General features: G+C 46.7%; 1 protein-coding gene across 7 annotated transcripts in view; it reads right to left on the bottom strand.

Moving 5' to 3' along the window:
- LOC143288374 (sodium-dependent serotonin transporter-like) overlaps positions 1-14,814 on the bottom strand; it is a 140,502-nt gene that overhangs the window by 114,599 nt on the left and 11,089 nt on the right. For 6 of the 7 annotated variants that reach the window (XR_013056083.1, XR_013056084.1, XR_013056085.1 and 3 more), the window contains exon 3: positions 3,955-5,137. Coding sequence is in view for 1 of the 7 variants with exons in the window: in XM_076596773.1 (XP_076452888.1) it covers positions 3,955-4,375 (421 nt within the window). In the remaining 6 variants the exon portion in view is untranslated. Of the gene's footprint in view, positions 1-3,954; positions 5,138-7,597; positions 7,697-14,814 lie in introns of those variants that run through there. The other variant, XR_013056088.1, reaches the window with a different exon arrangement.

The following is a 14,814-nucleotide window of genomic DNA, read 5'->3' as shown; positions in this document are numbered from 1 at the left end:
GCAAGGAAGTGGAGGGGTAACAAAACTGAGGTCACCATGACAGCAGGGCATGGAAGGCCACATAACCTTGGACTTTTTGGTACACTGATGATGAAGGAGGAGGATAACGGTGATGATGATGATGACGATGCTGCTATGGAGGTCCATTTAGGTTTGGGACTACGTGACAAGGCTGTACACAAATCTTCCTGCCATAATGATATCCCGGCGTTAACCAAGTCCGAGAGATAGACACTTGCAGTGTTGATCGAGAAATTATAGCAACACACCCAAAGACGCATCCGTGAAGTGGGCGATACTCGACTGTGGTCCCAGTCTTCCCATTTAAATTCTAAGCCCTTATCAAACTCAGCTCCAGGGCGAAAAACGCACCTCTGCTGGGAATCGAACCCGCGTCCTCCCAGCCGTTGGTCCGCGCGACGTTAACCACTTCGCCACGGCGGCAATCATCACTTCATCGATCATCAGTTTTGTCTTACTTAATTGTGTGTGTGTGTGTGTGCGCGCGCGCGCGCGTGTGTGTGAGAGGTGTGTATGTATGTGCGATCGCGAGCGTCTGCGCTCGCATATGAGGGTATGTGTTACGGTATTCCCACAGTGTATGTGTGAGTGTGACAGGACAGAAAGGGGGTGACAACGAGAAACAGAGAGAACAATGTTAAGTAAGACAAGCCTTGAGAGAAGGGGGAAAGGCGGTACTGAAGCGGACCAGCTGTCACATCCACATGGCAGCTGTTGGGAACACTCGCTTTCCACACTGCCCATCGATATGTGACTGACCCTCCACCAACCTGTGGGCTTTGACCCTCTACATCCCCGGGGGGACTCTATCACCTCCTGAGAGACCTCCACCCTTGTCATTTCTATACCGGCCATGACGTAGGAGGCAGAGAGGGCCGGGAGAGGGCAAAAGGGCAAACTGTGGAATGGAGTGATGGTTTAAAAGAAGAGGAGAGAAAGAGAGAGAGCGACCTTGAGGGAGAGCGGGAGATGTGCGTGTGTGTGTGTGTGTGTGTGTGTGTGTGTGTGTGTCTATGTGTGTGTGTGTGTGTGTGTGTGTGTGTGTGTGTGTGCGTGCGTGTGTGTGTGTGAGTTGATGTCCAGGAAATGATGTGGGCGATTGTAATTGTTACGTTTGTCGTCGTCGTCATGGAAGGTGGCAGAATGGTTAAGACGCTCAGCTGCCACTTAGTAAGTCCGTGAGGGTGTGGGGTTCGAATCCCGCTCTCACCCTTTCTTCCAAGTTTGACTGGAAAATCAGTCTGAGCGTCTAGTCTTTCGGTTGAGAGGATAATCTGAGGTCCCGTGTGCAATGACGCCTTCTTGAAAAACTGAAACTGTCGTGGAGAGAGAGAGAGAGAGAGGAGGTAGAGGACTTTCTAATTCAAGTGGCAGACTAGGATGCGAATGCGAAAGTGAATACTTTATTCACTGTAAGGCCACCATAGCCCGTCAAGAAGGGGTGGTGTCTATAAACATACAAGTACAACACAGCCACACCAAACTGTTATACAGACAAATCAACGGTCCCGTCCAACGAAACTGATGCACAAATTAAACCCTATCATCAGGACAATTCATTATTCATAAAATCTAAATGCACTGTACAAGAAAAATTGGCAATTCTGAACATCACTCTTTCTCTTATGTGTATTTTTTTTTTTTTAATTATATTATTGTTATTTTTTTATATCACTTTTTTTTTCTCAAGGCCTGACTAAGCGCGTTGGGTTACGCTGTTGGTCAGGCATCTGCTTGGCAGATGTGGTGTAGCGTATATGGATTTGACCGAACGCAGTGACGCCTCCTTGAGCTACTGATACTGATACTCTTATGGACGATGCCAACAAACCATACTTTCAAGGCACATGGAGTTCGGTAATATTTTGAAGGGGGTGTGGGGGATAGGAGGAGAGAGAGAGAGAGAGGGGGGGGGGGGGGGGGGGCATCGCGGTCAATATCAAAATCAGTAGAAGGGGGATGAACAACAGGGATGATGTGATACTTGTGAGAGCGGCAGTGATTCTGACCGCTCTGCGAGTGACGTGCGTGGGAGTGGAAAGGGTGAGGCAGGGGGTAGGGTATGGAGGATAGCAAGGGTGTGGGGGGGGGGGGGGGGGGGGAGGAGAGGGGGGGTGGAGGGAGGGGAGGAGGAGGGAGATGGGCTCAGCTAAGTCATTGTGTGTGTGTGTTCAGGTCGTTGCCCCTCTTGGGTTGACTGGAAAGACAGATCCCCACCGGATCAACGACAACACCCATGGGCATGGGCTGGCAGTTAATCTGAAAACTTCCTGTCAACGACACTGCTTTGGCCGACACACGACAGGCAAGCAGCCTCAGAACTATCTACCCCCCAAAAAACAGATTAATAAATAAGTAAATGGTAACGTCCTATTTTAGCATCCTAAATTACTGGCACCTATTTTACCGGCAATTTTTGTGCATTAGTAGATGTTGTATTTTCAGTGGATTTTGACACTTATATTGTACGTTATTTGACTCCATTTTGGTGCGGATTTAGTCACTAACGTGCCACCATTTTGTCTTTTTTCCGTTTTTCGTCCAATAAACGATGGAAATGTAACCAACAAGCGCAATATTTTTTTTATGCTAAAATAGGACACAGATAAATAAAATATGATAATCATGACAATAATAATGATACCACTTTGTTTTTGAAGCGGACATCGTCCGGTCCCAATAAAACGTGAATATGAAGAATGCTATGATCCATGTGTTTCCTATGTGTAAGTGGAGTGATGGCCTAGAGGTAACGCGTCCGCCTAAGAAGCGAGAGAATCTGAGCGCGCTGGTTCGAATCACGGCTCAGCCGCCGATATTTTCTCCCTTTCCACTAGACCTTGAGTGGTGGTCTGGACGCTAGTCATTCGGGTGAGACGATAAACCGAGATCCCGTGTGCAGCATGCACTTGGCGCACGTAAAAGAACCCACGGCAACAAAAGAGTTGTCCCTGGCAAAATTCTTTAGAAAAATCCATCGATAGGGAAAACAAATAAAACTACACGCTGGAAAAAATGGAAAAAAAACACACACAAAATGGGTGGCGCTGTAGTGTAGCGACGCGCTCTCCCTGGCGAGAGCAGCCCGAATTTCACACAGAGAAATCTGTTGTGACAAAAAGAGCAATACAATACAATATGGAATTTACCGTGGAGTAAGGAACATTCTCAACGATAAGCAAACCTAGTGCTGCTAAGTTCGCTCATGCACCCCACCCCAGGACCACATCAGCTGCATGCTGTAGGAGTCAGGACTCTTGGAGTTTTGCAATCGCTGCAAGACGAACAAGAAAAAACCATCACTGGCTTTCCAAAAATACCAGCCAATCGCAAGTCGCCTTGGAGCTAAAACTGATCCGTGAAGTGAACGAAACGCGTACTGCGCGATTCGTGAATGAACTATTTGAGAATACCGCTTAAGAATACATTCGGTCGCGCTTGGAAGTGAAGAGAAACCATAGCAGCCAGAAACAAAATTAATCCTCAAGCAGCGATCTTCCATACTCTGAAGTCAGCACATCCGAGGATCATTCTGATGCCTGTTAAATATCGCTTTTGCCTTGCCCTGCCTTGCCTTGCCTTGCCTTGAAATCAATCCAGTTGTTAGCCAGAATTCGCTGCTTATGGACAGACAGACATGACCTAGTGACTCGGCTGCTCAACTTTTTTTCTTTTCTTTTTTTTGCGCTGGAAAGACGGGAAAAAAGAACAACAGAGAGACAGACAGACAGACAAAGAGAGAGAGGGAGGGAGGGAAGGAGGAATAGAAAGAGACAGAGAGTGATAGAGACACACGGACATACATACATACAGACAGGCAGACAGAGACAGAAAAAAAAACAGGTAGTGACGGACACACACACACACACACACACACACGCGCGCGCGCGCACGCACGCACACTGACACACCCGCGACAAACCCTGCACTCACCTCCTCCGTTCTTGTAGCAGATGTAGGGGAAGCGCCACACGTTGCCCAGGTCAATGGCGAAGCCCACGATGGCCAGGACAAAGTCCAGCTTCTTGTCCCACGTCTGTCTCCCTTCCTCCTCCTCCTGCCCCTCCCGCTCCTCCCTCTCCCTGCTACTCTTCTCCACATCCCCCGCTCTCATGCCCGAGGCCAGGAACGGGGTCACCGCCGATCCGTTCGCACCCGCGTGCTTTTCGTTTGTGTTCGAAAGAACTGTTGTTGTTGTGCTGGTTTCGGGCTTTAAGACACTTCCGTTCATGGCGACCTCCGTGTGCTCAGGGGGTAAGGCAGGGTAGACGAGTGGTTTAGCTTCTTCCGCTGTGGTGTTTGGGCCGTAACTCAAGTTTTGCGCTGAGGATGAGTGGTAATGTCGATCCGCCATTGTGGCCAGTTTTGAAAGGTTTATGTTATGACAAAGACATCCCAAGTAAAACTGTAGGAGCGTCTGATAAAAAAAAGGGGTGGGGTGGGGTGCGGTAGGGTGCTTGATCTTTAGTTTAAGTAATTCGTTTTCAGTTCATGATGTGATTTACACTAGAGTACAATCAATGATTCTGCACGCATCAAAGCACACGGCACACGATGGTGCTAGGCTGACTGCTGGTAAGAAAAAGGGAATTTTTTCTTTGGATTTTAATTAAAGAGCATATGCTTATCACAAGTCCAAATCAAACATTCGATGATGCTTTCACTGTTTGCCGTCAAGAAGACACCAAACATTTGTCTTGGAATGAACGCTGCACTATGCACTGCTTGTATGTTGGTGTGTTTTTTGTTTTGTTGTTTTGTTTTGTTTTTGGTGGTTGTTTCTAGTCTCCACGTTAGAACAGTACAACTCTCTATTTTGATCACTGCGGGTATTTGGACGCGATTTTCCACACTTTCCGACACTTTTGTTAATTAACAGTGATTTTTCCTCTCCCTCTCTGTCAAGTTTTCATGCATATCCTCGCGTAGCATTCTTCCAGATGGTGAGAGAATCCCGTGAAGTGTAGTAAGAAGGCACGGAACAGTGTTGGTGGTGATGTGGCTGTGGAGGTAAACCGGAGTGAAGGTGTGTGCATACAGCAGGACTCGGAAGGGTCTCTGAAGGTGGGTGTTTATTTCACCGTTCGCGTTGTGCGTGCACGCGCGAGTTTCCTACCTGAAACACAAGGAACATAAAACACCCTTTTTATTTTCTGTCCGATTAAACGTCCAACAATCAACCCTCTCTCTCTCTCTCTGAATCTCCCCCTTTCTTTCTTTATACACGCACATAGATAGACAGACAGACAGATAGATAGATGGACAGGTAGATGGACAGATAGATCCCCACTAATATTTACTAATATTATTTGTCTCTTTTTCAAACAGCGTCGTTATGATTACAAATTAGTGTGTTTATCATGAGGATGATGATCGTGATGATTATGAAGATAATAATGGGGTAATGGCGAAGGTGATATGACGACGACGATAATGCTGATGATGCTCTTTTTTTTTGCTTTTTTTTTCTTCTTCTTCTTTTTTTCTTGCAACAATGCGCAACACTGTTGGCGCATGTAAAAGAACCCACGGCAACAAAAGGTTGTTCCTATAAATTTACGTAGAAACACACACACACACACATACACACACAGAGGTAGAAAACAGAAATAAACATGGAGACAGAAAAAAAAAAGGTGAAAAGCAGGGTCAAGGGCTGCTGTACTGTGTCGACGCACTGTCCTGGAGGGGCTCGGGGAGGGGGGGGGGGCAACCTGAATGTCACACAGGAGAGATCTGGTGTGACAAAAAAAAGTAATGATAATGACGATGTGGATACTTATACAGTGCCTATCTTCAGCCAGAGACCACACTCTAAGCTCTTTACAAACAGTCATTAGCACAACGCCACCACCACCCCCCACCCCCCTGATTGACCACAACACCCGCCATGCAATAAAACAAAATACAAAGGGCACCTGTACTGATTATGCAGGCTGACAACAACTTCAACAAATCAGTGCCAGGATTATCTTTGGCTGAAGAGAAATATAAACGGTGCGATCATGCATAGTGTAGGTGCACCTAAAACTGTGATCAGTTTCAGTTTCACTTTCTCAAGGAGGCGTCACTGCGTTCGGACAAATCCATACACGCTACACCACATCTGTTGAGCAGATGCCTGACCAGCAGCATAACCCAACGCGCTTAGTCAGGCCTTGAGTGCATGCTTACATATTTGTGTACCTATGAAAGTGGATTTCATTTTATGTAATTTCGCCAGAGGACAACACTCTCGTTGCCATGGGTTCTTTTTCAGTGCGCCAAGTGCGTGCTGCACACGGGACCTCGGTTTATCGTCTCATCCGAAAGACTAGACGCTCAGTTTGATTTTCCAGTCAAACTTAGGAGAAAGGGCGAGAGCGGGATTCGAACCCACACCCTCACGGACTCTCTGTATTGGCAGCTGAGCGTCTTAACCATTCTGCCACCTTCCTGTGATCAGTAGCTTGACACACGGGTATGTTTCATCAACATTTTCAGGAACCGTGTTGGCAGTCACGAAACGAGATTTAAAGTAAAAGTACAATGTGTTAATAAATACAAAAGTTCTTAAGTCTACCACATGCATATATTGAATACCTATCACATTAACATTGACAAACCCATACGATTCTTAAGTACTAACACTAGCATTTATTGAATACCTCTCACATTACGGTTGACAACCCCATTCGAAACACTCACAGAAAATAGTCAGATAGTCCTTAGAAATCAGTCTAAATTACAAAGAAAATGTTCAAGTCTGATTTTTCTTTTACTAAACCCAGAACAACACAATGTCTGGCTACTCTTTTCTACGAAGCGTTGATGCATGCGCTATCTTCCACCGTTGTCGGTAGCATGCGTTCAGTCTGAGTTTGTTAAAACGTGAAGATGAAGCATTTGTATTTGTATTTCTTTTTATCACAACAGTTCTTCTGTGTTGAATTCGGGCTGCTCTCCCCAGGGAGAGCGCGTCGCTACACTACAGCGCCACTCATTTTTTTGTATTTTTTCCTGCGTGCAGTTTTATTTGTTTTCCCTATCGAAGTGCATTTTTCTTCAGAATTTTGCCAGGAACAACCCTTTTGTTGCTGTGGGTTCTTTTGCGTGCGCTAAGTGCATGCTGCACACGGAACCAAAAAAAAAAAATCCGAATGACTAGCGTCCAGACCACCACTCAAGGTCTGGTGGAGGGGGAGAAAATATCGGCGGCCGAGCCGTGATTCGAACCAGCGCGCTCAGATTCTCTCGCTTCCTATGCGGACGCGTTACCTCCAGGCCATCACTCCACTCCGGGCGTGTGAAACTTGAAGAATCCTCTGATCTAACAATGCTCCAGACATATATATTTTGGGTAATACAAATCGTTTCGCATTCCCTTTGGTGTATCAGTGTTAGAAATTTTCAGTCAAAAAATATAAACATTTTAAAAAGCTTGAAGGCTTCCACTGGACTGACCTGAGTTCTATGTTTATAGCTGATGGTGTTATCATCCATGGAAATAAACAGAAAATCATGACAAACCCCTAGAAAACCATATATATTTACTGAACGAAGCAAAGTTTTACACCAAGATCAGATACAATTTCACCTTCATGGATCATCACATTACATACAAAAAGACTGCACACAGATCCACGAAAGATTAAAACCATCAAACAGTAGGCTGTCCACCGCTAGGCTATCCACAGTCTGGCTGTCCACCGCTAGGCTATCCACAGTCTGGCTGTCCACCGCTAGGCTATCCACAGTCTGGCTGTCCACCGCTAGGCTGTCCACAGTCTGGCTGTCCACCGCTAGGCTGTCCACAGTCTGACTGTCCACCGCTAGGCTATCCACAGTCTCGCTCTCCACCGCTAGGCTATCCACAGTCTGGCTGTCCACCGCTAGGCTATCCACAGTCTGGCTGTCCACCACAAGGCTGTCCACAGTCTGGCTGTCCACCGCTAGGCTATCCACAGTCTGGCTGTCCACCGCTAGGCTATCCACAGTCTGGCTGTCCACCGCTAGGCTATCCACAGTCTCGCTGTCCACCGCTAGGCTATCCACAGTCTGGCTGTCCACCGCTAGGCTATCCACAGTCTGGCTGTCCACCGCTAGGCTATCCACAGTCTCGCTGTCCACCGCTAGGCTATCCACAGTCTCGCTGTCCACCGCTAGGCTATCCACAGTCTCGCTGTCCACCGCTAGGCTAGTAGCCATCCACCGCCTCAGAATCTGGAGGAACTCCGTCGCTACCTTTGGTTGGTGAATTGCTTGTCAGAATTCCTACCACGCCTCACAAAAATCACACATCCGTCCTCCTTTCTTGTCGAAGACCGAGGTAAGGTGGAATTGGCCAGAATCACAAGAACAGGCCTTCTTGGAAGTGAAAAAAAAAAAAACCCAACAAAAACACACACAAAAAAAACCCCACCGCCAACAGAAAACAGACGGGAAAGTTTCTAAGCGCAGCTATCAAGCGGGGAACACCACGAACTGATGACTGGTACGATTCAATTCCTATCAGGACATTATTGTGGGATTGTTTGGCCTCAAAATTCAGACGACTCTGTGTGTACGTGCGCGCGCGCGCGCGCGTGTGTGTGTGTGTGTGTGTGTGTGTGTGTGTGAGTGCGTGTATGTGTGCGAGCTCGTGCGAGCGTTCACCCAGTTCATCAAGTGCTGTGCTGTTTAACAGCCTGTGTTCGTTTTCTGCTCAGACAGGCGCGATAACAAAGGAAAGAAACTGCACCTTAAGAATCTAATGTTACCTCTAAAAATAATTATGTGGAAAAAAGACTCTCCTCAGAAAATCCTTAACAAAGGGGTGCAGTTTCATCAAACGCACTGGGTGGCACACCCACACACACCACGCGCGCACACACAACACAAACACTCACACCACAAGCACACACACACACTCACACACACATACTCACACCACACACACACACACACACACACACACAGTCGTTCGCCCCCTTCCCATTGTTCTGTGTGAACTGCCGTGTCGTGATTTTAGAATTGTGGAGCGCGCTATCGCTTTATCTTTTTCGCACCTAAACTTTGACAGCCTGTCCAGCTATCAAAGCAGACTCATGCATCTTCTCCACTCCCCCGTTGGAGTCTAGCGTCTGGGGGGCGGTGATGGGTGAGGAGAGGAGAGAGGGTGGTTGGTTGCAGATCAACTTATCTGCAGTCGGGTGGCAATGTGGTATAATGGGAATTCCCGACCAGGAAGCCACTGTTAGCAGGTTCGAGTCCACTTCAATGGTTTGAGTCTCGTATACGGAACGGGATTTTTTTTTTTTTTTTTTTTTAGTACACTCCATCACCCCCAACACAACACACCCTTCCACTTGACCTCGACTGCTGGTTTTGGTGTTTATCTTTGCCGGGATGAGACGATGATAATTAAACCAAAGTCCCGTGCAGTTCACCCACGAATATAGATAACACACGTGAAAGAACCCAAGGCAACAGAAGGGTTGTCCACTGGCAACATTCTGCAGAAAAGTCCATTTGGAATAAACACCTGCAGACAACACACACACACACACACATACATATATATATCTGGGTGGCTCTGTACTGTGGCGACGCAGTCTACCCAAGGAAAGCAGCCCGAACTGACTTCAGACAGAAAAAAAACTTGTGACAAAAAGTAATATAGCACAATACAATGCAATTCGACACTGTTACAGATCACGTCCTTTGCAGTGCCGACAAAATTCAACGGTGTTTCACACATCACTGCATTTTTCGTTTACGGTGCAGAATTGCTGAATGGCTCTTTTTTGTTTTCCTTTTTTCTTTTTCTTTCTTTTTTTTTCTTCTTTTTCACATGGTCTACATGAACAGGAACAAAGTAGCGCAACAGAATTAAGTACGTGCACGTTACAAGCAGGAAAATAGGAGTGCGGGTTTTTTTTTTCCCCCCTCCCTTAAAACAATTAGGTTTATTCTAAATACAGACCAAAGAGAAGTGTGCAAGGGAATGAGTTTTTGCTGATGTGTATATATATAGTGGTTCGCGCAGCACTGTTAGGTAAAGTATCATTGCCTATCACCATGATGGCTTTGATGTAGCAGGCACTTTTGGTTCAAGCAAAGGAATCACTTTCTCTCCTGCTGAAACTGGAGTGGGAAGTCCAAGGAAGGCCTCCACCCCCACCCCCACCAAGTCTCCACACTCCCCTGCCTTGGTCCTTCCCCTCCGCCTCTCATCCCCCACCCACCCCACCCCCACACCCTCCTACCCACATTTCAGCGCTATCGCTCTGCCTCTCCAGCCATGATGACAATCGGCCGCTGAAATTGTCCTACTGGATGGAAATACCGTGCCTTTGTCAATGCAGGATTTCACTCCAGGTTATGTTTGGGTTTCTTTTTCTGACGCTTTTTTATTATCGTGATCATTAATATATATACAACACACGGACACGGACACACACACGGACACACACACACACACAGAGCAGAATATGAGAGAAAGACAGACAGACAGGGAGAGAGAGAGAGAGAGAGAGAGAGAGAGAGAGAGAGAGCAGAATATGAGAGAAAGAAAGACAGACAGGGAGAGAGTGAGTGACTGAAACAAGATGATGAGTGATGTTATACGAATACATCACCTCACATTTCACAAAAGCTCCGACGTCACTTTCGTGTCAGAATAACTAGGTTCCCCTAAAAAGAACTTTCACAGGGCTTCGATAATGATATGCTATTAATAACTCGGGGGGGGGGGGGGGGGGGGGGGGGTTGGGGGGGGGGGGTTCGATAACGGTGCCCTATTTCCCAACCGCTTAATTATTACACCAAAATAAAAATAAAAATAATAATAATAATGATAATGATAAAATACAAATTGTGAAGCCCTGCAAATGCTGGTCAACCGGTTTCTATCTATTTTTTTTTAGCAAAACAATCGTGGTGGTTACCGACGTTGTAAGGTTGGTTTGGTTTGGTTTGTGTGTGTGTGTGTGTGTGTGTGTGTGTGTGTGTGTGTGTGTGTGTGTGTGTGTGTGTGTCTTTTGTTGTTGTTGTTTTTTTGTTTGTTGTTTTTTGTTTTGTTTGTTGTTTTGTTGTTGTTGTTTTTTGGGGGGGTTTTTTTTGGGGGGGGGGGGGGGGGAGCTGTTTCTTTGTGTGTTTTTATTATTTATTTGTAGCAACACGAACGAAAACGATACGATTCTCCACCACCAAACTGTAACTCGTTGAAACTTCTTCTTCTCCTCCTCCTCCTTTGCTCGTGGGCTGCGACTCCCACGTTCAGTCGTACACACGTGTATGACCGAGTTTGATCCCCGCCATGTACGCAGTCATACTCCGTTTTCAGGGGGACTACACAGCAGATGTGCATCACCAATGAGAAACGTTACTTTTGACACCATAGAGAGGTGGCCAAGTGGTAATGCAGCCCGAACTGGAAGCGAGTGATCACGGGTTTGAGTCTCATACATATATATATACTTAGCTGGATTTAGACCTTGAGTCGTGGTCTGGGTGGTAGTCATTCGGATGACACGATAAATCGAGGTCTCGTGTGCAGCATGCACTAAGAACACGTTAAAGATCCCGTGGCAACAAAAGGGCTGTCTCTGGGTGGGAGGCGGGGGTGGGTGGGAATTCTTTAGAACATTGATGGTGAAGCCAATTACACATGCAGACAGACATCAACAACAACAACAAAAAAATAAAAAAAAGGAAAGGAAAGGATAGAATTTCAGAACATTTCGATCGTCAGCAGAAAACTTTTGTCACACACACACACACACACACACACACACATATATATATATATATATATATATATATATATATTATTGATTGATATAGATTCTTATATAGCACCTATCCTCGGTCGGAGACCAAGCTCCAAGCGCTTTACAAACATGGGGTCATTTACACAACAGGCTGCCTACCTGGCTAGAGCCGACTGACGGCTGCCATTGGGCGCTCATCATTCGTTTCCTGTGTCATTCAATAAGATTTCAGGCATGCACACATACACACTCAGACAAACATGTAACACTTAACATTTTACGTGTATGACCGTTCTGTATTCAGCTTATAAATCACAGACTGACATGAGCTTACAGTTGGGCCAACAGCAAAATGACAGCTGTATGATCAATGGTTTCTCCATTGCAGTGGGAAATCATTTACTAGCTTAGTCTTTTGTGAATGACTATGACTCTCAAACTTGGAGGCACGACTGCGCTGGCTCTTAGCGAAGCAGCCTAGTTTGCCTTTAGGGGGTCGTTCCAACGCCGACTGTCCTAAAACCCTCTTAGCCGATAGAGTGGGGATGTAACTTGGGCAAGACTCTCTCCACTATAATCAAATTCTAACCCAATTAGGTGCGACAGCAGTTGCCGCCTCTGCTGTTCTGATGGTCATAGTCGGACACGACTGACTGTCATACATTCGTCAAAAAAAACAACAACAGCAAAACACACACACACACACACACACACACACACACACAAACCCCACTTAAATCCACTATGATACTTATCTCCAAGTTCTCCAAAATTTTACACTTTAAATATATTTAAACATATTTCTCCATTGTGTGGGATATCTAATTCTCTTTTCTCTCCGAACATGCAATCTGTGATTTGACGTTCTAAAAACGTTCACATTTCGGAGCAATATTTTCCGCTGTATCTTTATACAGTATTCCTCACACCACTATGTCCAAGTTCATTTCATAGTACATGTACGGCAAACAGGAATAGCGATTCATACCCATCAGTCATTCATATACAATTCACACACAAATCTATACACAGTGCCTCGATAGCTTCTGTCTGTGTTTAACAATTACTGGACTGAACCAAAAGCCTAATTCTCTGCTTCTAGTAGCTCGGAAGTAGAATGCTTTGGCTTTGGGTTAAATCCAGTTTAGTAATCCTGTTCCGGCTTGTGTCTCTTCCATGGTGATCACTGGTGAACACTGGACCACAAGTCCAACGCCGGACTCATTCTGTCACGGCGCCGCCTCCAGAACAAGGCTGGTGGTGAGGGCAGGACAGAAAGGCGGTGCTGGGAGATGGGGTCTGGGGGCGTGGGGGGGGGGGGAGGAGAATAAGAGAGAAAGGCAGATAGACAGACAGTTTGACAAAGTCAGACCAACAGGCACACAGACAGACAAGCAGACCAACAGACAGACAGACAGACAGAGAGACATACAAACCAACAGACAGACAGAGTGACCGACAGACAGGCAGACACAAAGACTGACAGACCGACCGACCGACCGACACAGACAGAAAGGACAGAAAGACGGTGTTGGGAGAGGGGGTCGGGGGGAGGCGGTGGGGGGGGGGGGGGGGGGGGGGGGGGGGGGGATAAGACAGACAGACAGACAGACAGATTGACTGAAAGTCAGACCAACAGGCAGACAGACACACCAGCAGCCAGACTGAATGACTGACAGAAAGGCAGACCAATAGACGGACCAACAGACAGACAGACAAGCAGACCAACAAGCAGTCAGACTGACTGACTGACAGAAAGGCAGACCAATAGACGGACCAACAGATAGACAGACAAGCAGACCAACAAGCAGTCAGACTGACTGACTGACAGACAGGCAGACCAACAGACAGACAAACAGACAGACAAGCAGACCAACAGACAGACAGACAGACCAGCAGACAGACTGACTGACAGACAGGCAGACGAATAGACAGACAGACAAACAAGCAGACCAACAGACAGACAGACCAGCAGTCAGACTGACTGACTGACAGACAGGCAGACCGATAGAGTAACAGACAGACATACATACATACAAAGAAACATACAGACCAACAGACAGACAGACTGACCGACCGACAGACAGACAGACAGACATGTAAACATACAAACCAACAGACAGATTGACTGACCGACAGACAGGCAGACACACAGACTGACAGACCGACCGACCGACACTATACAGAAAGACATACATACAGACAAACCAGCAGACTGACAGACAGACAGACAGACAGACCTCTAGACTGGGCAGGAAGAGTCAGAGAGAGGGAGACTGGAAAAAAACACGTATTCGGTAATCAACACAATTCTGTGGACAGTGATGGAGTTTCGGTTTCAAAGAGGTGTCAAAAAAAAAAAAGGCGGACTGGTCCATGGAGTGATGGCCTAGAGGTAACGCGTCCGCCTAGGAAGCGAGAGAACCTGAGCGCGCTGGTTCGAATCACGGCTCAGCCGCCGATATTTTCTCCCCCTCCACTAGACCTTGAGTGGTGGTCTGGACGCTGGTCACTCGGATGGGACGGTAAACCGAGGTCCCACGTGCAGCATGCACTTAGCGCACGTAAAAGAACCCACGGCAACAGAAGGATTGTTCCTAGCAAAATTCTGTAGAAAAATCTACTTCGATAGGAAAAACAAAACTGCACGCAGGAATTTTTTTTTTCCTGCGTGCAGTTTTATATATATAAATGGGTGGCGCCGAACTGTAGCGACGCACTCTCCCTGGGGAGAGCAGCCCGAATTTCACACAGAGAAGAGAGAGAGAGAGAGAGAGAGAGAGAGAGAGAGAGAGAGTGTGTGTGTGTGTGTGTGTGTGTGTGAGAGAGAGAGAGAGAGAGAGAGAGAGAGTGTGTGTGTGTGTGTGTGTGTGTGTGTGTGCGCGCGCGCGCGCGCGCGTTTGTGTTTGAGTGAGAGAGAGAGAGTTGTGATAAAAAGAAATACAAATACAAATATACTCTGCTGTACATCGCTTCAAAAATAAAATAAAATAAATGAATGGGAGCAGATGCCTGGTCTACGCATAAACCCCGCGCGATGGTCAGGGCTTGAAAGCAGACC

This window comes from Babylonia areolata, chromosome 12 (assembly GCF_041734735.1).
Source record: "Babylonia areolata isolate BAREFJ2019XMU chromosome 12, ASM4173473v1, whole genome shotgun sequence".
Classification (NCBI taxonomy): Eukaryota; Metazoa; Mollusca; class Gastropoda; order Neogastropoda; family Buccinidae; genus Babylonia; species Babylonia areolata.
This window is presented reverse-complemented; position numbering and strand designations above follow the sequence as displayed.